The sequence below is a fragment of the Anas platyrhynchos genome, chromosome 4 (genome assembly GCF_047663525.1).
Source record: "Anas platyrhynchos isolate ZD024472 breed Pekin duck chromosome 4, IASCAAS_PekinDuck_T2T, whole genome shotgun sequence".
In the NCBI taxonomy this organism is placed as follows: domain Eukaryota; kingdom Metazoa; phylum Chordata; class Aves; order Anseriformes; family Anatidae; genus Anas; species Anas platyrhynchos.
The window spans coordinates 65,091,644-65,117,851 of NC_092590.1; the positions used below are offsets into that span (position 1 = coordinate 65,091,644).

Consider the following 26,208-nt stretch of genomic DNA (forward strand, 5'->3'; position numbering starts at 1 on the left):
CTGTTTAATAGTTAATGGTATTTCAGAAACATTTTATGGAAAACTTGGTAATTGATTTCAGTCTAAGCATACAAAAACTGAAAAATATATCCTGATATAACTGAGTTTGGTAAGCAAAACATACTTCTATGTCTGAACATGGCAAATAACAGGATTAAACAGTACAACGTAAATAATATAAATGTTACACTGTCTAGCAGTATACTTGTGCATGTGATCAGAACTTCATCCTGCTGACATGTCTTTTGATTTGTGCTGAGGGTTATTTTGGCCTAAAGAAAACTTCAGTTTTTCTTCTCTACGTGAGCCTGTTTTAATAATAGCATATATTAACTATTAATATCTTAAAGTATTGTGCAATCCAGTTGTTATCTACATTACATTGTGTACAGTAAACTCAGAATACAGAGACGTGCTGATAGTAATCTAAGAGCTCCTGAAACATCTGTCTACTAAAGCTCAACAATATCTTGATTTCTTGACCCACATGACGTGCAGCCACTGCCAACTTTTCTGTTCAAAGTGTTTCTGCAGTCCAGTTGGATTACAGCACAGGGTAGTAATGGATTGAGGATAGAAATACTGCTTGGAAAGAGATTATTAAAAAAACATAAATAAAATTAATAAATAAAAATAAACACTTAGTGAAGCTGGTGTGTTCTGCCTGCTTGCCTGGTGAGGCAGGCACTGGCATGGCTGTCAGAAGTCTGGGGAATTTAGCAGGTGTTCTTGTCCTTGCTTGTCCTGTCCATGCAGTGTTTCAGGCAGCCCTTTCAGCGTCCTGTCCCTTTTACAGGCCTGGTAAAACTTTGTTTCAAAATTCTAGTAAATCTTTTTCCTAATCATTATTTTTCAGTATCAATTTAATGAAAAGTAATTTGAAGTGTTGTTTTGGTTTCAAATGAGAATTAAAACTAATTTTAAATCCCCTCTGGGATATATATACCCTAGCATATTTAGTACTGGAACTGAGTTGTCTTGTTCTAGTTCAACCGTTGAACTGTCTTGCACCTCCAAGTGATGACCTATAGGTGTGTCAGTCAGTTACGGGCTGGCTGCAGGAGGAACAGCTACTTGCCATCCATTTGAGATAATGGTTCTGTAAAGTGAATAACTGTCTTTGCAAGGCAGTTTTTCCAAGGTTGCATTGAGAATCTGTTACTACTTCAAAAACGTTACAGACATCTTAGTGTAGTCATGTAACAATGAAAGCAACTGGATTTTGTTGACATTCATCATAGGAGATTATGTAATTTTATATAGCTTTTTCTGTATTCTGAGTAAATCAAAATTCTGGTGACTACAACTTGCAAATCTGTGTGTGATTACATAAAGTGACTGCACTAAACTTTTCTATGTATCATTGAGAATTAAGTTTTCATAAATATATTTCACTGTAATGACTTCCAGTGTAAATTACCACATCTGGTTACTGAAACTACTGTCATTTCATTTGTTTGTGGGCAATTAGGTACAAACTTTCTGCATATTGGTTAGAATGTTTGTGTTTTCTGGATTTGCAGTTATGTTTTACTAATGAATGGAAATTTCTATGTTTATGTAATACAAACCTGGATTTTCCTGTTTTTGTGTGTGTGTTTTTTGTGTGTTGTTTGTTTGTTATAAATTCTAGCTGCAGTCTTCAGCCTTTGCAAATAAAGGGAAAAGTCCTCAAACAGGTAAGCAAATCATGGGAGAAATGCAAGGGGGTGCTCAAGACCATCAAATGGGTCCTTCTTAAACATCATCTCTGGCAGTCAGTATTATCAACTTGTGAAAATACCTGAGTAAACAGGACAGTGAAGACTTGTCCCTAATTCCTACTGAGGCTTTCATTTAAGAAAAGAGCACCATGTCGAGTGCACCTACAGCTTCAAGTGTAGAGTAATGCATTGCTGAATATTACCCAAGCATTTGTGTGTGGCACATGGTGCTGTTTGTACTTATTTTCTATCATGCAAAGAATATCAAAATAAGTTTTCACATTAACTGCTTTAAAATGCTTGTAGGAAAAAAAAAAGTAAGTTATGTTCAGTTAATTACATTATCTGTTGATAAGAGTCTGAAAAGGTCAGTGGCAGCTTGAAGGAGTATTTCTTTTCCTTTTCTAAAAAAAAAAAAAAAAGTAAACATTTTCTAAGATGATCACTTAACTTTACTTGGTAATATGCTTCTAGTGTTTCAAACTAAAGTCAAATATAAAGTGAGATATTTTTATATTTCCCTTCCCTATTCAAACACCTGCGATGTAAGAAGTAAAATGTTGCAGTTTTTCTGAATATTTTTAATAATTTATTCATGAAGCAGATAACCAAAAAAAAGTTTGTAGACAAATACAAACATTCATGCAAGAAATCTGAGAAAGCAGATCTTCAAAACAAACCTTCAGGACTTTCCAAAAGCCTAGGTTTCTACAGAGGCATTAATCTTGCTGCACTGTACATATGGACTATTTCCTATTTTCACTGCATTTCTTAAATGTCAGCTTTAATCCATATGCTTCAGAATTGTCTCTGGAGGGCTAGCTGGTGTGTGGTACTTGGTTTCTGTCAACTGCAAAAAGAACAGACAAGAATGTGAGAAAGGTGTAAAACTACATTTTGGCTTGCTTTTTATTAAAAAGGACAGACACTTGACTGTGTACTTAAAACTTAATTTAGTGTGTTAAGTAACGTTTCGTTTTTGAGGTAAAAGGCTGTTGATGTCACAGGCAATATAAAGTGTATGAAGTGGATGAAATATCTTGTGAAACTTTTCATCATATGTTAGCATTCATGTGAGGATTGGAAAACTTTGGCAGGGAAAGGAAAACAGTGGAATCCCTTTGTGCAGTCCATTTAGTCTGGTAATTTTGGGATGTTCTGCACAAGGTTTTGCGACAGAGATGGATTCATGGGAAGCAGAGAAGTCATTTTCAGTCAGGACAACTCATACAGTTGGAGACAACTGGTTTCTGAAGGCAACGTCCTTCCTTAGTGTGCTTCTCCTCTGTACATGCTCAGCAGCAGAAAAGCTTCTCTGGAAAACTCTTCCTGAATAAGGAGAAGTAACTGATGCTGAACTTGAAACTAAAATTATTTTGCACTAATTAATGGTTGCTGCTGTAAAGTTGGTAGGATTTTTTGTTATTGCTAATCATTTTTATACTTACTTTGAGGTAAAAGTACTACATTTTGTCACCCTAAAGGGAAGATTGTTTCTTTTTTTTAAAAAAAGAGCGTCTTGTAGTTAAATGAAATCTTCTTCAATCACGAAATGTTTTGCTGTAAACTTGCCAAAACTTACCAGAATTTTAAATATCTGTCTTCAGTACACAACAGAATTATAAAAAGTTTTTTATATATTAGACTTAGTTTATGTAAAACAGTTAATGCAGTGGAGAGTCCTATGTTTTATTATGCTTCTTCATCAAATAGTTACACATCTTTGCAATTCATTTCGTTTGCTTCTGTGTAAAAGCTTTTCCTCATAACTTTAACAGCACAACTCAAAAAAAAAAAAATGTGAATTTTAGAATATGTTTCTGCTTTGAGATCTGGTTTTGATCCTGAGTTGACATTCTTCTGTTCTTACTCATCTGGTCTAATTAGTGATGGATTTAGAGTTTGTGGTCTCTTTTTTTTTTTTTTTAAGCTTTCTTGGAGGAAAAAAAAGGCAATTTTATGGCATAAAAAAGGTATAAAAACATGCTTTTGTTTAGGCTGCTACTCTCCTTCCACAGCTGTGGATTTTTACCCATGCAGTATTGCAGATAATTCCATTTGGCAAACCTCAAAATTCATAAAATTATTTTTCTTACCACAGAGTTAGAGTAGAAGCAGTAGCCATATACCATAGAGAGAGGGCAGATTGGGACAACACAGTTCATAGGGTTTGTAAATGTATTTTAACATGCACAAGCCAGTCTGTAAGAAGCACCGAGTTGAAAAGCCAGGCCACTTCAACAGAGGAGGTCACCTAATTCGTTTGCTAGGTATTAGGTATTATATATACAGGTTTTCAGTGTTGCCTTTTTGAGCTACAGCCATCTTGGTGCTTCACCATGGGTGTAGTTGAGCACTATAACAAGGTTGCCCAGAGGGACTATGTATGTAATCTGTGGTCTTAGAGACTTTCAGAATTGCATTGAACAAGATCTTGAGCAGTAGGATCAGGTTTTCAGTTGAGCTGTGCGTTGAACAGGAGGCTGGACTAGATGACCTCCAGAGGCCCCTTCCATGCTAAATTTTTCTGTGGTGCTGTAACTGATTGACAGTAATTAAAAGGGATAAGTAACTTCTGTTTTTCCATTAAAATTAAAAAAAAAAAAAAGCATATGCAACAAAGTAATATATATAGTATCAGTCTTATAAAAGCCTTACTGCTTAAAAAAAAATATTAATAAATCATTGTCCCAGTCTGTGTATAACAGAATACAACAAAGCCAAGCCAAATTCTAATTTAGAGACTTTAAATGTTTTCTGACATTCTGTGTTGTTTAAGCAAAGTTGACAGAGTTCAAAAGAAGTTTGTGGTTTTTAACTGAGTAGCAAAAGATTTGAAGCTCAGGATTCAGTTTTGTTCTTTCTTTTTAGGTACAGACTTATCAAATAAGAAAGAAACAACAAATGTAAGTGCAAGCATTTTAATTTTGTAAGTCTTTAAGCAGTATGTAATGAAATATGTCTGTCTTCTATTTAAATTAAATTGTTCTTGCCTTACTTGATTGTATTTTATTTCTTCAGGAAGATGAAGCTGGGAAAGCAGATATGGCTGTGCGTAAAAGGGGGAGAAAGCCCAGGCGTTCTCTGGTTCAGTCAGAGGAAACTGGTAAAAACATGAAACCATGCTATTCCTAACAGAATGAGGAGATATTACTGTGCTTTTCTGTATACTGATAGCAACAAGATAAGCTTTATTCAATTTTCCTTTCTTGAGGAAAAATCATTGAGTTACAGCTAGTGTAAATATTATGTAAATATGTGTAAATTGCTGTAATCTCATGTCAAAATTGCTACATCCCAGATGCTTCTATAAAGCCTCATGAATTTTCTATGAATTCTGGCTATGAGCTGCATAAGTAAACTGTTGTGAATGTGTTAGCAAGATTAAGTCAAACAAGTGTGAATTAAAAATGTTGAAGCATAAAGGAAATGGAAAAATACTTACTTAAAATGGGATTTGTGAATAGAATACCTTTTCTAAACTAAGTGTCCATATCCTTTTGGAGGGCTGTTGGAAAATTATAGCACATGTGTAAAATTTTACATGGGCAGAAACGCTGGAGCCAGAAAGAAAACGTCGAAAATTAACATCTTCTGAAGAGGAAGTAAGAGAGCAGGAGGAAGGGGAGGAAGAAGAGGAGGAGGAAGATGATGAAATGCATTCTGGGTCCACAACTAGACCAGCCACAAGATTAGAGGCTCAAAGGTAACTGTAGAGACACTGATAGCAGATTCTTGTTTCTACATTGTTCTCAGTTGTAGATTTTGTTTTTGTTTTTTAATTGATTTGAACTTACCAAATAATTCCATATCTAATTCCAGTTCCATTTCTCTGGGGATGTAGAGACAAAAGGGGAGGTTTCATAGTAAGGGAAAAGAGCCTCTTGTTTCTTCTGATAATGAAGAATGGAAAGTGTTATTTGGAAGTGGAGTCAGGTCTTAGTACGGCAGAGGGTAGCTCTCATTCTAATAGTGAATAACAAATCAGGAGGGGCAAAAGGTTTTTTGCCTTGATTCAGTGTTACTAGGAAACAAGAAACTATTAGGGCCACAAAAGACACACTTGAATTTGCTAGATGAGAACTGATCCTGCTGGCAATCTTCGTCCTAGGGATGTCTCAGAAGATGTGTCTGAAAGCACTTAACTCCAAAAGGTAAAAAGGGACCTCTGATATGAATCTGCCATTTTTACTGTTTGGTATTCAGAGTTGGAACAAGGCAGAAATACATTTTTCAGTGTCCATTTCTATTTCCAAATGTGACCCAAGTTAAATACATGAATCAGCAGTACTGTAGGACTTCATTTATCTGTTAGCGATCTCCAAGCTCAGGAAAATAATCTTACTGCAAAAGATTGGTGTACCAAGAATGTTTTCAAGAAGTCAGTCTTTAGTATACATACCTTTCTGCTGGCAAACTTAATTATATATAGGTCATCCTCTTGACTTTGCTTTGTGGAATCACAGAAGCATACCAGTTTTGGGAAGTTCTAATCTGCATAGATACCTTCCAGAACAAATTGGATTCCAGGCTTTGTTTTGTGCTCATGGTGAGATTTCTGTAAATCCACCAGATTTATGTCTTTCCTGAGTATTTTGTATTAGGTGTTAGCCTTTGGGGCTTACTTGAAGCACTGTTCACAGAGTAAACTCCCTTGAATTTATAATTTTAGGTAGTAGTTATGTGGTCTTTTCTTTTTAATACAAACCTGTGAAGATTACTGATTTGCAAGCAACAGTTCTGTTGTGGTAAAGGTAAAAGGACTTATTTTTATCTCACTTAACAGTGAACTCTAAAATCATAATAAATGTTTAGATATCAGTGTTTTCATTTTGATTGCTTTTGGAAACACTTTCCTTTAATTTATCAATATTTTTGTTATTTCAGTAACCACCTTTTCATGTTTTGAACTGATGGGTATCAAGGCTAATATGAGTTCTTTCTTTACACTGGATAAGATAATTACCTTTCCTTTCACAGCTTGTTCCCCTTGCTTCTTTTATTGTTATGCTGGTACTCAAAGATATTTTTTTTTATACATGGGCATTTATATACCAGAATTACTGTAGATTTGAAACTAGGTTTTTTTACTTGGTTATTTGTTAAATATTGTCAGTAAAGCAGTCTTTTTGATTCCATGTTTTGGTACAAAAGTACACGTCTCTGGTTGGTACTTTGTCTCAAATCATGCAAATGTTTTTTCAGTTTCTTTCAACAATTTTGATTTACTTGTTGCAAATGCTGTGCGGTCGTAATTTTCCACAATTGGAATGCAAGAAGAAAGTGACTTGGTAAAAGTATTTTGTTATATATACATTCATCATTCTTTTGTATTACAGAAAGCAGCCCAGCAAGCCAACCACACGTGCAACTTCTAAAGGCAGCAGTCCAAGTTCAGTTTCTCCCAGAAAACAACAGAAGCTAGCAGTGAAAAAAAGATCTCCAAGTGATACAAAAATTACTAAATCTCCTCCATTGACACAGTAAGTATGAAAGTTAAAGCCACTTCAGTTTCGGTATTCACTATATCGATCCTTCCGTTGTATGTAACATACTGGTTCAAAACCTGAACTGCAGTCTTAATGTTGCTCAGTTCTGGTCTTTTGTTTTATATAAAAGCTTTCAAAGGATTTTTTATTCTGTTTACATTTTTCCTTTTTTCTTCCTTTCTTTAACATTTGCAAGATTAGATTTTCTATGTCTGTGTGTGTGTGTGTGTCTGTGTGTGTGTGTCTCCTTGGAAACCTCTTGGGAGAATTTGAATATGCTGTTAAACAATATTTTAACTTGAGCTCTGGTTCTTTCCTGAATGGGGTGGGGGAGAGGGAAGGGCAGCTGTAGTTCAGGTTAAAGCAACATGCTATGTCATGGATCTAAAACTTTGAAGATATTTCTAAGATCAACTGGTAAGAAAGGAGAAACTTTGAGGCCTTATACCAAGTTCTGATAATACTTCCCTTTCCCTCCTTCCCTGGTGCACTTTTTTTGAAGTTGAGATCACTGTGTACAATCCAAAGGGAGCAACAAACATTGCTATTCATCTTGTAGTTTACCTGTAAAACAGGCTATATGCCAAATACATTCAATTGTCTTCCACTATGAAGCGTATGAGTTATGTTTTCAAACCAAACATCAAGAACAGTGGCAGATGTGTATCATGCACTGATAGCTGTCACAGTTCACCTGATGGTTATGAATGGCCAAGAGTTTAAGCTGCACTTATAATTGGTTGCAGCTGAAATATGGTGGGCTTATATATAGATGCTTAAACAGAGATAAGGATACGTGGTGTCAGCCCTTTATTCCCTATTGTGTATGCAAGGCTTGAGCCATTATTACTATTCTTCTATCTTTGTGAGCTGGTAGCAGATAGTGTAGTTTGTTACATATTCTGTTGTAATCCACCAGTCAGTCCAAAAGAGAAGAGGAAGGAGCCCTAGGTTCTCCATTTGAAGCACTCTCCAACATACAGAACTAGTATGCAGTAACCTGCTAAGATGTGATGGGATTGTGCAGGGACTCCCTCGGGTCTGTGCAACTAAAACTTTAATGTTATATTAGTAAGCTTTTAAACAATATATCCTGATAATTCATCAGAGATGGGCAATTAAGTTCTGTCCAGGATTGTGCCTGACCACCCTTCTTGTTTTTCAGGTCCTACCATTGCTAAAATAATTATGATGTTTTTTAGGTTAAAGGTGCAGTCTACCAAGCGTAAAAGGGAAGGCAGCCCAACAGCAGTACGGAGAAAAGGCCAGCAGAAAACAGAGGAGACACCGGTAAAGAAAGCTAAACGATAATCTTTACCAACTAGTACTCTTTGTGGAAGAGTCAAAAGGAAGAGAAAAAAATCTGTGCTTCTATTTTTTTTAAAGCAAAGGGATTTGCACGTGCTTGTTTCAGAGCTCTAAGTTAAGCGATGCAGTACTTCTAAGTTACATTTTAAACAGCTTTATAAACTATTGTTTATACAGAATATTATGTACATTTATTTCAGATGAAAAATAAGTTTACTTTGTATCTGAATGAAAAACAAAGTAGTTATATATTTTATCACTGACTTGGAAAGTTGGGGATACCCAATGTGACATGCTAATGCAGATGCTTCCAACCCACGAGGCACCCTTGGCCTACTAATACACTTTGTACATAAACTTGTAAAAATAGGTTGTATTTTACTCTGTGTATGAATCTAATCCATGATGGACATTTTATTTATTATATGGAAAGCATTGGTCTGTAAACTTTAGTATATACCTTAGGTTTTTTTTAATTATATATTTTACATTCTATGCAGATGTCAGTAGGAAACTTTCCCTCCACTCTACTGGGGCTGTCTAAAACCTGAAGTTCTCTAAAATATGCTCAGACAGTTGGTAAAGTATTTTTCTCGCATGCATTGAAGTAGTTTAGCATTGTGAAAGGGGCTTGGCTCCTTTCGGTTCACATTTGTGACAAAGTATAAAACTTAAAATGTAATCTTACTGGATTATATTTTCACTCATGAATTTACTATCAACCTCAAGAAATAAATTGTACTAGGTTACGTTTATTCAGTCAGCCAGCTCTACCCTGAAATGAAACAAACTGTTTTATTTTGCAAGTAAACACCTGTTCTTTCAGTATTTGTCTCTTTTAACAAAGAAGAACCCATTGAAATCAAATGTCACTTCTCCTAACGATAGAGCTTCAGCATTTTATGTTACGTTTTATACACAGGTATTAAAAATAGAACCTGGTATTATTGCCAGAATCTTTTTTTAATGTATATTAACTCTGGTAAGAGCAAATGTTCAAGTGAAGTTGTATATAAAGTTAAACTTTTCTTATGATCAAATGTGTCTCTTGTAATGATGTGATGAGTTGCCAAACAATCTGAGATTATTTTAAGTGTTTTGTTCATATTCTGGTTTATAATTACAAAGGATTCTGGGGGGTTGGAATTTTCCTTTATTTTTTTTCTCTTTTGTGGGTTGTTTTTTTTGAACTTGTTGTAAGGCAGATGTTTCCGTCAGATATTCTGCTTGGTTTCTTACTGAGATTTTTATATAAAAATTATAAAATGTTTGCCAAAAACCTGAGTTGCCATATTTTATTATCTTTTAATCACATCACTTTGAAAACTTGTTTTTGCAAATATATTTGTTTGGAGCCATGTCTGTAAGTAATGCTGTACCTGAATGGTGTCCTACAGGTAGGACCTTCAGGTAGGGACAGTTTACCAGGCCTAGTACACTATAGAGGCAGGTGCACGTTTTTTTTATTTTTTTTCCCCAAAGCAAACTTGAGTCTGAAATACAAAACCCCTCTGCTCTGAAAGTTAACTTATTTTGATCTCCACCTCAACTCTGCTGAAATATATACCTTGCTAACATATTACTAATATATACCTGTACATGACTAACAGTGATGTATACATTAATGTATACTAAGTGTGATGTATACCCACTTCTTCACAGGAGGAGTTGAATGTCTTCCTTTTCTTCCCTTTGCCCCCTGCAGTATACATAAATTAAAGTTGTAGGCTTCTTCTCAGCCTTCATTCTGTATGTCTAAACAAGCTGAGATGTTTGTAATCTTTATTTTTTTTTTCCTTCTTTTTTTCCCCATCAGTTCTTCCTAGGCTTTTGATCATAGCTGGAGTTATCTATATCTCTTCCTGATATTGTTTCCTTACACCTGAATTCAGCAGTGAGGCTGCTCATGAGGAGGTTCCTAGCAAACCTCCCACTACACTGAATGTCTGCTGCTCTCTCTCTCTCTGCTGGTAATAATTCTGCCACAGTGCAGGTTACATTTGCCTTTTTCACAAGCACATCTGTTCTTGTGGCTTATGGGGATGAAGCTCCTGCTTAAAAGTGTCAGAGCCTCTTGACTGTCTTTTGCCTGACAGAGCAAGAGAATCTGAGCAGAGAAATACAACCTTTAAGATCAATGGCAGCCTTTCAGGGCTAACCTAGAAGCTTTCTTACTGTCCTTCCCCACACTAGTTGTCAATATTTAGGAAAATCCTCTCATCTGTGGAGTGTATCTTTGATCATTCATGACATTATTTCATAGTCTGAAGGCATTAAAGGAGTTCTCTTCCTGCAAGAGAGCTGCTTTTACTTAATCTCTAGAGGAGGAAGAAAGTGCAAATTCCCCCAACTATTTTAACTTCAGCAAACTCCACTTGCTTCGTGATGGACTGCTGGCTAGCTGTCGGTATCTCTTCATATTTTTTTTTTCAGTGCAAGCTACTTAAAAGTTCTTTACATCTCTCTACTGCCTTAAACCTAAAATGCTATGGATTCACCTACTATATAGTTTTTTAATCACTTGTGTGGATTTGGGGTGGAATTAGTTTGCTTGTTTTAACCACCTAAAGGATCATCAGTAAAAGGTCAGTTGCAGTTGTCATTTTTTGATAGGGTTTGGCAAGCTAGTAACTCTTGCAGCTGGTGACATTTCCATCTGGAACCTGATCCAAAGTCAGTAGGTGCACTCAGCAGCTGGAGCAAAGTTTTTATTGATGCTGGCAGATCTGTGAATGCCTCGATTTTTCTATTCCAACAGCATCTCTAGTAACATCTCTCCTTAGTTGTGGTTTGCTTTGTTTTGTTTTTTTTTAATCTGCTACATCAACCCAAAGTACAGACGTTCACTGTTTTCTTATCTCTGTATGTTCTAGGGGCATCACATGTTCAGATCTGTAGCTCTGGCTCCATTCCCTCAGAGGCTGAGGGATTCCCTACAGAACCTCAGTAAAACTTTTTACCCTAAAACTTTGCAATCCAGAGCAGCAAATGTTTCTGGCCATGGTGACAGTATCAACAGATGTCCACTTGATACAAGTCCAACACAGGCTCACGTGTCTCAATACTAAAAATAGTCAAATTCTGATACCTGCCTTGAGTTGTGCAATGGGAAAAGATCACTTGCCACTCCAGACTTTTACCACTCCTTGCTTTTGGAAGAGGTGGTGGGACCTCTGTGGTGCTGAGTGAGTCACTGCCCCAAAGCTGGGATGTGCTGAGCGACTGCCACATTTCCTTCTAAAGCAGCGTGTGATTTCCTTGGAGCTCTACCTGTTTATATTGTAAAGAGTGAATTTAACTGGTGGATTTTAGCTCTCTTCCCATTGAAGTCATTCCATGTGAAATGTTTTCATTTTTAAGATCTGATGTAGACATCTTAATGAAGTAAGCTGAATGCATATTCATATACTAATATGATAATTAATCAAAGCTCTTAATCCTGGCAATTCGTAATATTACCTTTGGGGATTATCGATATTGCTGCTTAGTCATTTTGTATACCAGCTCAGAAGACTCTTATCTTCGTGACTTCAACAGCTTTCCATCTATTTCACTTGCTTGTAGCTGCAGTTCAGAGGAAATTGCCTGTGTCAGCCTTCTGCAGGTTTTGGCAACATCTTAAAGATACCATGCCTGTTTCTTCCAAGAGATTCCTTGTCCCAGCTGTGTACGTCACACTCCATTACTTCCATCAGCTTCTCAAAAACTCTGGGTCTGCTTCAAGCAGGGTGTTTTTTCTACTAAAACATGAAAGTTTAAACACCAAGGAAATTCCATCTACATTCTAGTCTTTATTTCCAGACTCTAGTGTTTCACCAAAATTCCTCTAAAGGTTATTTCTGACTTAAATCCCTTCTCTTTCAAATCTCAGCTCTTAAGCTCTTTACCCTTACTGTTTTGTTTTTTTTTTGGGGGGGGGGGAGGGGAAAGAAAAAAAACTCCAAAAGGAAAGCATAATAAAAATATAAACATCTCTGAGGGAGTCCTCAGATAACTGAGTTTAAAGATTTAAAGCTAGGAATATAACGCTTGCCAAACAAATGTGGAGGAAAAATATAGTTTGAAATGGGAACAGCTTACTAGAGCAGGAGTAGATTTTTGGAACTGAGTGTGCAATTAATTAGCCAAAGGTGTGGTTTAATGGTCGGAGTAGTCAGGCTGCCACTAGAATGCACCTCTCATCTTCTGTCTTCTTCTGCCCCATGGACGGTGCTTTCTTCCATGGCAGCACCGAATTGTACAGCCACAGACTGCTGGATAAGGAAGCCTGAAATTTCCTCTATAAAACTGCAGGTTATTTTTTAATGTGGTCTGTTTACTAAATCAGCTGTTGGTTTAGTGCAGATTCTACTGCCTGCACAAAGATGGCCACGTGGCCAATAGGGGTGTGGAATCACCATTCCTCTGTATTAGAGGTTTGGGTGCAGTTGCAGTTGGTCATCTAAGTGCACCATTAATTAGCTCTAGCATGTACTTACAGTAGCTCTGTGTCAAATAATTGGTGCATAAATGGACAGTGAGCTATTTTGTGGGTTGTATGCTCCCCTAGTAACAATGCACAGGGGCTTCTTGTAGGAAGTGTGTATTATCTACCCAACCTAGTCAGGGTTCCTTGTTCCAATGTGTCATGTTACAAGTGATCCATGTTTCAAGAAGAGATTACACAATTGCTGAAAGCTGAAGACAAACTTAGTCTGGCTATAACCTGACATGTCTCTTTTTGGCAGTGTGGGTAATTCAACACTGGGATGATTTGCAGGGTCACAGTGGGTTCCCCCCTAGTAGGATGCTTTAAATTCTGATGTGGGAAAAGATTTTTCAGGGTTCTTTAGGAACTAAAGTCCCATTGCTAAAACTGATGTAAAATGTAGGGTTGTGCTCAAACCTGAAATTGGATCTAGTGTTGAAACATCTGAATTTAAGCCAGTTGGCTTCCTAAGGAAGTTAGGAATCCAAGCAAAGCCTCAAAGCTTTCTGTATTAGGAGAGGTAGGTGCCTCAGATGTGACCTACAACATTGAACAAGCTGTGCTGGAAGGTGACGGCACTGGCCTGTAGGAAACATGTAGGACGTGCCTGTAGTGCTGGATGACAACTTCCATCTGCTTAGGTTTCACCGGGTAGACCTTCATTGGTCTTCCTTCCAAAGGCACGAAGGAGGAAAGGGTTTTTTTGTGCTGCAGTGAGAGCATTGGAGGACTTAAGCCCTCATGTCACGGAAGGTGAGACTGTAGGGTATCAAAGTGAGTACTACTCTGTCTCCTGTTAAGATACTTAATGTCCCGTGACATGTCAGTACTTGAAGCAGGAGCTAGAGACCAGGTCTCACTGTCCATGTTCCAGATGACTGTTCCCTTCCAGAGGATTTGAGGAAATGGGTCTCAAAGGCATGCGTGTTCCACCATCTCATACAATGTTTGTCACAAAGCAATGCCTAGGCTTTTACCTCCAAGGTAAGTTTCACGTCTGTGACTCTCGAGCAGGGTGAAGCATCTCCTTCCACCCCAAGTTAGGTGTTAGAACAGGCTTTGAAGTGTTGTTTGTCCAAATTGCCTGCTGAGGTGGTGTGATGTCCGGCAGGTATCTACTGCTGAGAAAGGTACCACAATATTTGTGCAAGCCCTCTAATAGCCACAGATCCCCAGAGTTATGGTGGGAACAACAAGGGGGAGATGTTACAGACTTTTTGATGTACTTCTTTTGGCAACATCTCACAACCACTGAAACTTGCAACTTGAGTGTGGGCATGAGGTAGAAATGATGAGAGGCAACTGGTGACCTTGACTGTGCAGGAGGACAGACCAGGTTATTCTGCCAGTCTCTGCTAGCCTTGAGATCTTGATCTTTATTAGTACTATACAAAAATCTTAGGCAGGGTATGACAGGTAGAACAGACATAGACTAGGAAGTTGAGTACAGCAAGTGAGCTTGGGGGGACCTGTTGCTACAGTGCCACCCCCATGCTTGCTGTTAGCTTTTCTTTGTTGAGTGCTCACTGGCACTTGCATAACCCTGCTGAGAATTACAGTGAATGTAAGACCCAGCTGTACTGTCAGTGTGCATCTCTGCCCATCAACAGCTCTTAATAGCAAACAACTCCCAGACTGAGCCACGTTTTAAACACAGCTCCTTTGCTGATCACACAACAGGTCAGCAGGAGCACTGCCTGTGCCTGTGTGTGTACTGGGGATGTAATTGAGAATAACAGAAATATCAAAGTAATTTTATTGTCAGCTAGACAGCTTAACCCTCTAATTCCATTCCTTCCTTTTCTAGATTTTATTGTGACCTGTCACACACGCTATACCATAATGTCTGTCAATTAACATTCATAAAAATAAATGGTAGGGAGTACGTGAGAATGTTAAGGAATACAGGAGAAAGATACCCCAGCACCAATTCCAGTATATAAACTTAAAGAGGTTAAAATTAAATAGTCATTCCTGCTTCGGTGCCCAAAGCAAGCAGAGAACTGGAATGCAACTTTCCTTTCAGACAACGAGAGCTTCACTCTGCTTTTTCTATAAACAAGTGCTAAGAATTGCTCAGTAATACAGTGCTTACTTAACTCTATTCAGACAGGATTTTTCAGGCTAAGTAAATAGGCAATATAAGGCCACTTAAAATAGATAAATAAATAAATAAATACACTGAAGGTGAAGCATCTTTCATCTACTTCTGAACTCAACACTCTATTCAGCCCTCACCTCCAGCCTCCCCCAGCGTGGTGCAGCGCTGGCTGGCATGCAAAAGCCTTTTCCTGGGTTAGACTTCAAATATTTTTTCTAACCTGCAGCTCCCTGTTGTAATTTATGCCTTTTTTTGTTTGCTCTGTGACCATCTCTCTCTCCAGCAGGGCGCTACCCCTTGGAACTTTTTCCTTTGACTAATCTGGTTTTGTTACTTCTCTGCTTTCAAAAGTTGTTAGCCACTTTCAGTGTCTCCTATGACTTCTTTCTCCACTGAAGAAAAAATGAAAGAGAAAAGGAGGACCAGCTTGAAATATGAAATCTCCTGGTTTTTGCCCTGCAGTCAGGCTTTGCGGATATACATTCGTTTGCTTTAGCCTGGAGCTAACAGACCCAGGAGCCCCTTCAAAAAAGGAAAAAGGCAGCTGTGCCATATAACACATCCACAAAGCTTTACTGTTACAGACACATTGCTAGCTTCATTTTTCTTGCATGAACAAAACACTGTCCAGTCACCGTTACAACTTTGTAATAGATGTTCAGACAATTTTATTGTGTTTTCAGAATTAGGGAGGTTCTGCTTCTGACAACAGCAAAGGGATCTGGGTGCAAGTGCTAAGTACTTAAAGTACAAAGGGATAATATTTGCTGCTGTGATTATATACCACAATGGCAATAATCCAAAATAGAATAATCCATCACGAGTGAATACAAAGACAAGCAAATGCTACCACAGCAGTGGATGTAGTGTAGAGATAAGCCCGTAAGACAGAGGTAGGAAACTTCTCCATTCCCCCACAGCAGTCTCTCTTTAAAGAAAATAATATTTTATTTTATTTCACTTTTCTAAGCAATTCTTGGGTCTTGTCAATTCGATTTTCCATGCTAATGGGATTGGTTGAAGATAATGCCAGTGAGCAGGCATCTTTGCCATTTCTTATTCCTTTTCTCCTCTCCCTATTCTCACACCTTTCTTAAAATTTGTCTCAGCTTTTATCACCTCTTTTTATTCTGAAAGATAGGAAGAACAGGAATGTGATCAGCAGCCTTTAAATAAGGGGAAGAACTCCAATCAGTTGTGTTTCCAACCAAGGGCATCAGAACTAAAGCTGTCCATCTGCACAAGCTCTTCAGCGTTCATTGACCAAAGATGAGGGATGGTGTGGAGCCAAGATCCACGATGTATGCGTTAGGCCAACATTGGCTCTGTTTGCCCAATGTCTAAAACGCTGTGTCTTCGTCTGCCCGGGACTTGGCGAAGGTGAATGTATTTTGACATAATAGGGAAAATTTAAAGCGTATTCTAACAGGTTAGAGGCCAAAGTCCTTACAAGTGAAAGGTGAGAATCCCTGTCCCACTGGATACCTTGGAAGTGTTGCCTTTATGCCAGGGTAGAAACTGCAGGGCTGGGATTTTGGGGGGATTTCTCCTCCGATGGGAGCCTCCGGGATCCTTTTTCGCAGTGAATGTGGAGTGGGACCATGTCCCCTGGTGCCCAGCATGTCCCCGGGTGCTGTGTCGGGGAGGACACACACAAGGGCTCCCATCGCCGGCCCAACGATGGGACGAGGAGCCCGGCCCCGCACGGCCTCAACAGCCTCACTCGCAGCCTGCTGCGGCAAAATCGCGGCTTGGTGGGGAAATATAAATACATAAATAAATAAATAACCCCCGGAAAGGTGCTTCCCAGGCACGGATGGCCGCAGGCAGCCGCTAGGTGGCAACGGGTGCCCGCCGGCAGCAGCGCCCGCCGCCCCCGGCCCCGGTGCGAGGGGGAGGCCGGGCCGGGGGAGCCCCCCTGGCCGTGCCGGGGCCCTGCTCCACACCAACACGGAGCCCTCCAAGCCCACGGCCCTGCACCCGCAGGAGAAGTGCCCCCGGCTTCTGCAGGAGCACATCCACTTGGAACCCCGTTTACGTGAGCGTAGTACAGGGCACAGCGGGCTGTGGGGTCCCACTCCGTCCCCCACCACGTTTCGAGGTGCGATGTAAGCATAGCGAATCCCATATCTATCACGGCTCTGCATTTATCGGCACTTCGGGCTTCTGGAGGAGCAACACATCCAGCACGTTCCCTCAAGTGTAGCAAATTGAGTTTGGGGGTTTGGCAATAGCTTTCTTCTCCAGTCACCGTTTCCTTGCCCAGATCTTCCCATCCCTCTCGTTTTCCACCCTCGCTTCTCATCTGTTCTCCCTCCTTTGCTCAACCCCTCCATGTCTCACACAGGCCCCTCTCAGTTCTCCCTTCCTGTCCTCTCCCCTTTTCTTTTCCTTCCCGTCATCAGCTTGTTGCCTTCTGTCAGGCCAGGCAGGTCCTGATCACTCCCTCTGCCCTTGTCCTTCTTTTATTTTTCTTAAAAGTCCTTTTTTTTTTTTCTGCTCAATTTTCCCTTCCTGCCATTCTTCTTGCCACAAACGAGAACTTTTATGAGTAGCCTCTCCCATTTTGATGGTTGTTATTGGAAGGGACACTTACTGTTCTTTTACTAGCTTCAGCAAGAGGCTTTGCTAAGACCCCAAGCTTTAAACAGACCTGGTGCTACTCATACTGCACAAAACAGAAGCTCTCACACCTGATGTAGCTCCTGCTGCTTGTAGGCACAAGTCCTGGCCCGATGCTCACTTGCTGGCCTCATTATATAGGAGAAGGCCCTGGTGGCCCTCCCGAAGGTGGCAGACTGGTGGCTGCTCCCAGCTGGACGAGCATGTCATCCCCTTACCCACAGCTCTGCAACCAGCCGCAAGAGTCCTGGGAAGCCACAGACAGGTGAAACAGCCCAGTCCTATTCCCCCAAACATCAAGCGCCTGCATTTTCACCCAAGCTGCTCTTTATTCAAAAAAAAAAAAAAAACAAAAAAAAAACAAAAAAAAAAAAACAGATAAGTATTATTTATCAGCACTAGTGCATGACTTCTAAGGCAACAAGCCCGACTGGTCTCTTCTTGCATACCTGGAGCAATTCTTGCCAACTTCCTGATAAGCAAGTATAACACTTACCTGAGCTATGGGAGCAGCCGGGCTTTCGCACGGATCCCAAACCCTGTGGAAGCAGAACATACGCAGACCCACAAGCCTGGGGTGCAGATAGATGTGAAGGAGGAGGCATGCGACCATCCAGTAATCCACAGATATCAGAGAATTCAGAAGCCTGGACTGCTTTGGTGACAGGCAGCAGATGTTCTGCACTGCTTGGAGAAAGTCCCGTCAGTAGCGTGGGCAGAAGTTCTTCCTCTGTGCCTCGGTGCTTTGAAAAAAAAGAACAAAAAAGAGGATCACAGGGGTCTGGCTCAGCAAGACACTGAGACTCAATGGACACATGACTTGATCAGCCGGCTTTGTAAAGCAGCTGGCTTGTACTGAATCACTGGTACATGGACCTACTGACATCCAAACAAGTTAGATATGGGCTAAAAAGACTTTACATTCACTCTTACTAGCTGTTCAAAGGTAGGGTGATAAGTTGTGAAAATATCAGGCAGAGCAATTATAATCCCCAGTTCATTAGCCATCCCTACTTCTCATATAATTCTGATGTGACCAGAATTGCCTTCCAGGTTCCCAGGACCCCGCAAGCAAGAACTGGGCTGGAGCCAATGTCCAGCACCAGCAGAGCCAGCAGGTAGAAAGGCAAGAGGGAAGACTACAGCCCATTCTTGAAGGAAGCCATCAAACACTCCCTTTGCATCTTGGAGGAAATGCATGGGGGATTTTGGTATTTCAGTTGGGGTCTGGGTGCTAGGACACGTGATAAGGCACACACAGTATCAAAGCTAGCTTAGGACAGTATTTTCATAAGCTGGTCTTGTCACAGGGCTCGGAATAACACTTTTTGAAAATACAAGAGCATGGGGCTGTGATATTCACCACAAAAGCCACTACCACACACCCTGCCCAGAGCACTATGGCTGCTGAAACAAAAACACACACACATTCCTGTCGTGACACTGGCTGTGGATGGCAGGCTACTTTTCAGCTCCACAGCTGGTAGTCTTGTCTTCTCCTCACCAAAAGGGTCTTGCTGCCTCATTATCTTCCTGCCCAGGTGTTCTGACATTTAATATGCTCTCTGTAAAAGCACCTGTTACCTTGTACCAAAGCAGTTACACGACCTGCCCAGGCCTGCTTCTCAGAAACCACCATGACTGAGAAAGAAGCTCTAGGAGACATAGCAGTGCACCTGGCCAAATGCAGACCCAGGAACAAGGCATTTCAGGCTGGGAGTTGGAAACTCTTCCATGCCGCGTGCTGCCGTAGCCTCCCCAGTCTAAATCTCCTCTCCAGGCCTCCTGCCACTGTCCCAGCATCTGCCAGCAGTTCCCAGGGCTTCAGAAAGTCAGAACACCTCACGACCACAGAGGTTTCTTATAACTGGAGGGGTCACTAAAATAGCTGAATTAAATCCTGTGAGCAATATGGTGTTGTAATGAAAAGATCCTTTGCCTCCAGATGGTTTCTGCTCCCTCCATGATAACTATGGGCAAAGTATGAACATTGCCATGGGCACAACTAATAGTGTTCGTATCATTCCTCCTCACAAAGAGGAGCAATCACCATGGTACAAAGAGGTTAGACTGCAAGGATGTTGTTGTGTATTTTGCAGAAGACTATTGCAGTGGTCTGTTTTGGAGCTATGAAGAACAACCCTTTGTTTTGTTAGGAGATGCATTTCCTGCAAACGAAGCACATCTGACACAAAAGAGCATAGGGACTGAGTGATGAATGCACTGCCCCTGCATTACCCTTCTCTGGTCAGAGTCCCTTTGACACAGAAGTGTTGCACAAAGTATATATACACTGTGTGAAAGAAACACAAACTCATCAGAAGTCCTCCAGAGATATGAAAGGACAGATGATAGCAGCATTTTTGGCTGAAGACAGGGTTTTAACGCTTCCTACAGGCAGCAATCTCTGATGGTCTTATGTGGGGTTGGAACAGTGAGAGCGTGTACAGAAAAGCGTGGGTTTTTAATCAGCTCTCATAAAAAACAGACAATGCTATAAAGCACCAGAATGCCACACCACATACTGCCCTCTTTCCCAAGCAGGGAAAGCAGAAAGCTCTCACTCTTCCTGCCAAAAATAACCTCATCCATAGCGCAGGAAATCACAACTTTCCATCTTGAAAGTATTACCAAAATGTCCTTCCAGCCAGCACTCCTCTGCCTTCCCTGCTTCATTCTCAGGAAGATTTCTGTGTCCTTTTGTTATTAAAAAACCTCCTGGATAAATAAAAGGACTTTCTTGGTTTTCCAAGGGATTCACAGCTGACATTTTGTCTACCCACATGTCTGGTCCCACTTAGGCATAGCCCCCCTGTAGTGCTGGGGACTTCTTCAACCATTTCATTTACACTCAGTCATTGAATTCAGTTCATAATGAATTGGGTGTGAACTGGTTTTGTCATATTGCTCATTTTTATTCTCTGTCACATGTCTTAGCATTTTTTTCTTCTGTTAGGTAAAGCCCCAAATGTCCCTGGCTAATAAATTATAGAAACTGTTACTCCTATGGCAGTAACACCCTGAGGACCCACTCATGCTATGGTCACTCAACGCCATAATAACGCCCAGCAGGAGACAGCTTGAAGCCCAAAATCTCTAATTTCAGTTGAGAAAGCACTAAGAAACAAATGGAGCAAGGAATTCTGAGAGGGTAGAATGAGCTTCATAAGGACAAGGAAACGTGCATATTTGCAGTCATCCATAACTGACATGTTCAAAGTCTCTATTCTCTAAGATGCACACAGAAAATACAGATAATAACTGTACTGCCTGCTGACAATTCGTGTCATGTTCGCTAATTTTCTGGCCGCCAATTAAATTTGCATATGACCTGAACAAACCAGTGCCATTAATTCATTTATGAAGTTTATGTAAGTATTTGTATTATCACTGAGCCAGCCAAAGAAATCCATGATTTAATGTAAAAGCTGTGTTTAAATGAAATGTACAGTCACTATTCATACAAAATGATTGCCAGTGGAAACAACTCCCACCGTGGAGCTGCTAATTGCCCTAACTTCATGAACCAAACACTGGATCCAAGGTCTCTGTGCTCCAACAGCTTGGCCTTGCTGCTCCACGGCGGGTTATGGGGCGTGGATCACTGCGTGAGTGAGCTGCCCGTCTCCCCCTGCTGCACGGCATGTCAAGCTGGGTGTCCTGCTTTCAGCCAGAGGTGTCAGAAAGCCCTCAGACAGGCTGGGATCCCTTTGGAGAACTGAGACACTGCCGGGTGAGATGTTTGGTCTGAACCACCTGGCTTCGCCCTCTGCTCGGCAAAGGGATTGGTGCACTCCCAGAGGCGCTGCTGGTGCTCATCCTGGGGCTGGGGGCTGCAGATGCTTGCCCAGGAGTAGAATAGCACAGCCTGCCTGCCCAAATCCTCCTGCAAGGTGAGGTGGCTCAAGGGCATCAGGCACCAAGGGTGCACCAGGCCATGGCAGCATAAAGTGTCAGGACGCGCCAGGGCTCCTTCTTTTGCCTCATTTTGACAGAGATCAGTGTTTACAAAAGATGTTCTTGATAGGAGACTGTACCCCTCTCTCCAGAAAAAAAAAAAAATAAAAATAAAAATAAAAAATAATTCTGGAAGGTAACTGCATGGACCTGGATCAAAAACAGGACAACAGAAACGTGATTCTCACCTCTGCAACATGTATTGTTTGGGCACCCAAGTTCTCTATTGGAATCCAGGCTCCCGAGTCTGATCTGCTCCTCAGAGCAGGCACCACAACAGCCAGCACTGCAAGCTGAGTCTGATTACAAGCAAGAATCTGACCACAAAATGAAAATAAATTAAAAAAAATAATAATTAAAAAAAACCTGTCTCCATAGCTTAGGCTTTCAACTGAATGAAAATGGTGTGAAAAGAGGGAATCGTTTATCTTAAACTATTTTTTTTGAGTAATTGGTGTTTTGTATAAATGTATAACGTATAAGCCCCAAACAGTCTCAGATATCAACTTTAATTGATGCAGAATAATAAAGGGATAGAAAAAATAATATTAAAATATTATTGACTTGCTACCAATAAAGACATGACTCTTAGACAAAGATCGGTAATAACCTTATAATTGTAAACAATTCCAGTATCCTGAGAGGCGTCCAGGTTTGCTTGATTTACGTACCAGAAGAAACAAAAATTGTTTAAATGTTGCTCCGCTAATTTAATTAACAAAAGTCCGTCATATGTGAAAAGTGAATTAAACAAATAAAAATATGGGAAAAAATATTACTTAGTTCTACATTGAGGAGCAATGGTAAAGGAAACCTGAACTTCTCGTGATGTTGCACCCAATAAACATCAAATGATTAATTGTACTTTGAGTGTTCTTAAAAGCCTAAAGACTTGCACACCACAAATGCATCTAGTGTGATTTGGTAAATATTCATTAAAATGCTCCAGGAAATAGTAAGCAAAAAAAAAAAAAAAAAAATCAAAACAAATAGATGGACCAGGCACTGGATGGTGACTCACGTGTGACTTGTGCGTGTCATTCTGCATCTATTTTTCTATCAGAGTGCAAGTAAATTCCACTTTTATTGAATATAATATAATTTGAATATACATATTGAATTTAACTTTATTAAAACAGATGAGAAGGTAAACACAGGAACAAAAAATCACGACGTTTATTTCCCAGAAAAATTCAAAAGTTATAATTAATGCCTACAAGACGCATCCGGCCATTTGGATACGACGGCTTGTTTTTTATTAGTAAATCAATTTAATCCTGCCCGGGCTGCATTTAACTACGTCAGAAGACGAGGAATATATAACCATTTACTTGAGTAGTAGGAAAATCGGCGTAAAAACAAGGAAAGAGTCAAGGAGAGGACTGACTTCAGGAGATGGTCTTGCCTGCAGACAGCTGCGAGCTGCTCCCGGTATGTGCAGCTGGCGGTGGCCTCCTGGCACGGCACTGGGCATCGACAAGGCATCTTCTCTCTTCTTTGGGATCTCGAGGATTAAATGATCTGTACGGTTTTTTCCTTCTGGGGGTCTTGCAAGGAGGGATAGCTCGGGAGAAATGCTGCCACGCGGTGCTGACAGCGAAACGCTGGCAGCTTTGCTTCCTTGCTCGGTGCCGGGCGTGCCAAACCCTGGCTTTTTATCCTAAAGGTGAAGCAGCAAGAGGGGTATCTGGGCCGGTTTTCCCAGGAACAGCAGCTCTGAGCGATAACAGTGGGCCGAACCGTGTCACCCCGCGCACACGACCCAAGCCCCGAGCATTTATTCCCGTTCGGCTGCAAGAGGCTACAGGAATGCTCGCATCGCAGCCTCCCAGCCCTAAAGGACACGGGTTTTTCCCCATAAAAGGACTATGGGAGAAGAAGGGGATTGCCTGCCAGCTATTAAAACCCGCTGAGCTAATTTGCTAAGAGTTTGTCAAGTCGGTAAAATTAAACCCTTCGCTGTCAGCGTTATATTTGCACATTCTCCGGGCTTAATATTCGGTTGGGTTCCAAAAAGCATTATTTTTTTCCCCACCAAATTGTAGGTGGCATATCCTTCTGTCCCTGCAGTCCATAAACATCTCACTCTCGACACCTCAGCAGGCTCCTGACGTAATTTACAAAGCGATTTGGGGGCTGAGTGCTGCAGGAGAGGCTTACGCGAGGTCCCCCGGGCACATATGGACGAATCCTGCCTGGGGCTTGTCTCAGAGGCACGCAGTTACAGCTGCGGTTACATCTGCCTGGAAATAGGCTGTTATTAGTTAAGAAATTGGGTCGAAACCCATTCAAAAGCAGACGACCTGAGATTTTCCTGCAAAACCAGCGAGCTGCCCAGGGCACCTTTACATTCGTTTGGTGCGCAGCCAGGGAGAGGCACGGCCGAGGTGAAAGCCACGAACCACATCTTCCCCGCCAGCAGCAGGGTCGGAGGGGGGTGAAACCCCCTTGCAGGAGGAATCCCCGTTTGTGCCATGGCCATCTTCCACCCGCGCCCCTGCGAGACCCGGCAGGAGGCTCTGTATTTCTGTAAGCACGTCGGGAGGTAAAACAGGGACGAGTCTGGGGAAGAAAAAAAAAATAATCTGAATAAATACAGCAAAGGTACTGTGTCCCAGCTGTGGGGCAGCCCTGGGCCATGAAACTGAGGAAGGTTTTTGGGGCGGGTGGCCGGGACAGAAGCGGGTCTGCCCGGCAGGAGCAAATCCTACCCTGGAGGAAAAGCTGGAGCATCGCCTTCTCCCCGTGGGAGGCAATCCCACCCGGGAGACCTTTTTTATATATTATATATAGGGTGAGTGCCCTTGAGAGAGGTTTTGCAGCCGTTTTTTTCCTCTGCGTGTGTGCCGTCGACTCTTTCCTGAAGCATCAGGGCATCCTGGCAGCGCTTCAGCGAGCGGGTTGCATCGCACCTGAAAAGAAGGATGGCCCAGCTGATTGCATTAATAATAATCAATTAAAAAATAATATTAATAGGAAAAGGGGCCGAGGGCAGGGGCAGCGGCGGCGGGCAGTGAGGCCGGGACGCCTCTAGATGGGGCAGCCCGCCCGCAGGCGGCCCCGGGCGCTGCGGAAGGCGAGCGGGGAGCCGGGTCCCCTGCAGGGCTTCGGCTGAATCCCGGGGGGGTCTCCAAGGAGGGTCCCCCCCGGGGAGAGGCAGGGATGGGGCAGAGAGGGGAGGCTTCACGCTGGGATTCCCCTCCGCCGCAGCCGGGCGGGCTGTGCATTCCCCCGGCGGTCTGTCCGTCCATCCGTCCGTCCGTCCCGCTGCCCCTATCCCCGGAGGGTCGGGGGGGGCTCGGTGGGACCACCCAGCAGGCCCCCAGGCTCCGCAGCCCCCCGCCGGCCTCCCCCCGCCGCTGCTCGCTCCCCAGGCGTTTCCTCCCCCGAAATGTCCTTCTCTCTCTCTTTTTTTTTTTTTTTTTTGGTCCGGGAAGAGGGCGCAGAGATAGCCCGGGGAGGCTGAGGGAGGTCGTGATGGTGAGGATAAGGAGTGAAAAATAAAAATAAAAACTAAAAATAGAAAGATAAAAAGAGAAGGGGCGGCGGGGAGGGAGGTTCGGTAAATCAGCGAAGAATCGCAACCACTGTGAGCTAACCGCAGGTATTTCCAAAAGCTTGGACGCGAAGCCCCGTAAAGCAGGGGCTTGGGGGTGCTGCAAGCCGGCTCATCCTCCTCCTTCTCCTCCTCCTCCTCCTCCTCGCCGCTCCCCGGCCCCACAGCGGCTCTGCCCCTACACCTGAGCGGAGCCTGGACGAAGGAGCGCACCCCACTATTCCCCGTCCCCTCCGTGCCCCAAAACCTCCCCCCGGCCCTGCTCCCCCACCTGCCCCGCCTGCCCTTCTCCTCGTTCTCACCCCTGGGCACCCACACGTCCCCACTGACGCCCCAAATTTCACCCCTCGTCTCTCCAGCACCCCTCAGACTACCCGCGCAGGGCACCTTCCTACACATAAGAGGATCGATCGAGGCTCCCCTCTTATTTCCCTCCATCTCTTAAAAATTCCCCTCGGATGTTTTCCGGCTGCATCGTGGCACAGACGGCAGAGCCGGCAGCTGCCAGGGGAAATACCTGGGGGGGAAAACGGGGAAAAGAAAGGAGCCCCCCAGGGTTACCCGCAGGGAAGGACGAGCCCTCTGCTCCTTGAGCCAGGCGAAGACCATCTCCGGCGAGGCGCTGCGTACCGAGGCGGGGTTATCTATTGTCTTCATTTATTTTTTTTCCGCTAAGAGCGATGTGGGAAAACATTTCTCTGTCGCCAAAGTCGTTGAGAACCGATTCCAGCGGGGCCGGACGGTGCTGGAGGTGGGCGCACGGCCGGGCAGGAGCAGCTCAAGGGCGTGTGGGTGCGCTTCGAGGGCCCGGGGGCACCGCGCGGACTCGCTCTGCTCCGCTCCCCCTTGCCCCAAAATCCCCGGGTGCCGTCCTCCCGCCCAGCCGCATCCCCCCGACGGCGCGGCCCCGTCCCGCTGCACCCCCCCCCCCCCACACACACACACACCGGGCCGCAAGGGGTTAACCCCCGCGGCGCGCGTCTCCCCGCGGCGGGGAGCCAATC

At 42.4% G+C, this 26,208-nt stretch overlaps 1 protein-coding gene and 1 long non-coding RNA gene across 4 annotated transcripts in view; one reads left to right on the forward strand and one right to left on the reverse strand.

Moving 5' to 3' along the window:
- Positions 1 to 9,862, forward strand: part of BOD1L1 (biorientation of chromosomes in cell division 1 like 1) — a 35,505-nt gene extending 25,643 nt beyond the window's left edge. For 2 of the 3 annotated variants that reach the window (XM_038177985.2, XM_038177986.2), the window contains exons 20-25: positions 1,634 to 1,679; positions 4,575 to 4,609; positions 4,725 to 4,809; positions 5,256 to 5,409; positions 7,043 to 7,186; positions 8,395 to 9,862. In XM_038177985.2, the coding sequence (XP_038033913.2) occupies positions 1,634 to 1,679; positions 4,575 to 4,609; positions 4,725 to 4,809; positions 5,256 to 5,409; positions 7,043 to 7,186; positions 8,395 to 8,503 (573 nt within the window). In that variant the 3' untranslated portion in view covers positions 8,504 to 9,862. The remainder of the gene's footprint in view (positions 1 to 1,633; positions 1,680 to 4,574; positions 4,610 to 4,724; positions 4,810 to 5,255; positions 5,410 to 7,042; positions 7,187 to 8,394) is intronic. The other variant, XM_038177987.2, reaches the window with a different exon arrangement.
- A 12,541-nt stretch (positions 9,863 to 22,403) lies between these two features.
- Positions 22,404 to 26,122, reverse strand: LOC119716960 (uncharacterized). Its single transcript, XR_005265831.2, has 3 exons — positions 25,766 to 26,122; positions 24,360 to 24,560; positions 22,404 to 24,210 (listed from the first exon to the last, which is right to left on the reverse strand). It is a non-coding gene; the product is annotated as an uncharacterized lncRNA (long non-coding RNA).
- Between the last annotated feature and the right edge of the window lie 86 nt (positions 26,123 to 26,208).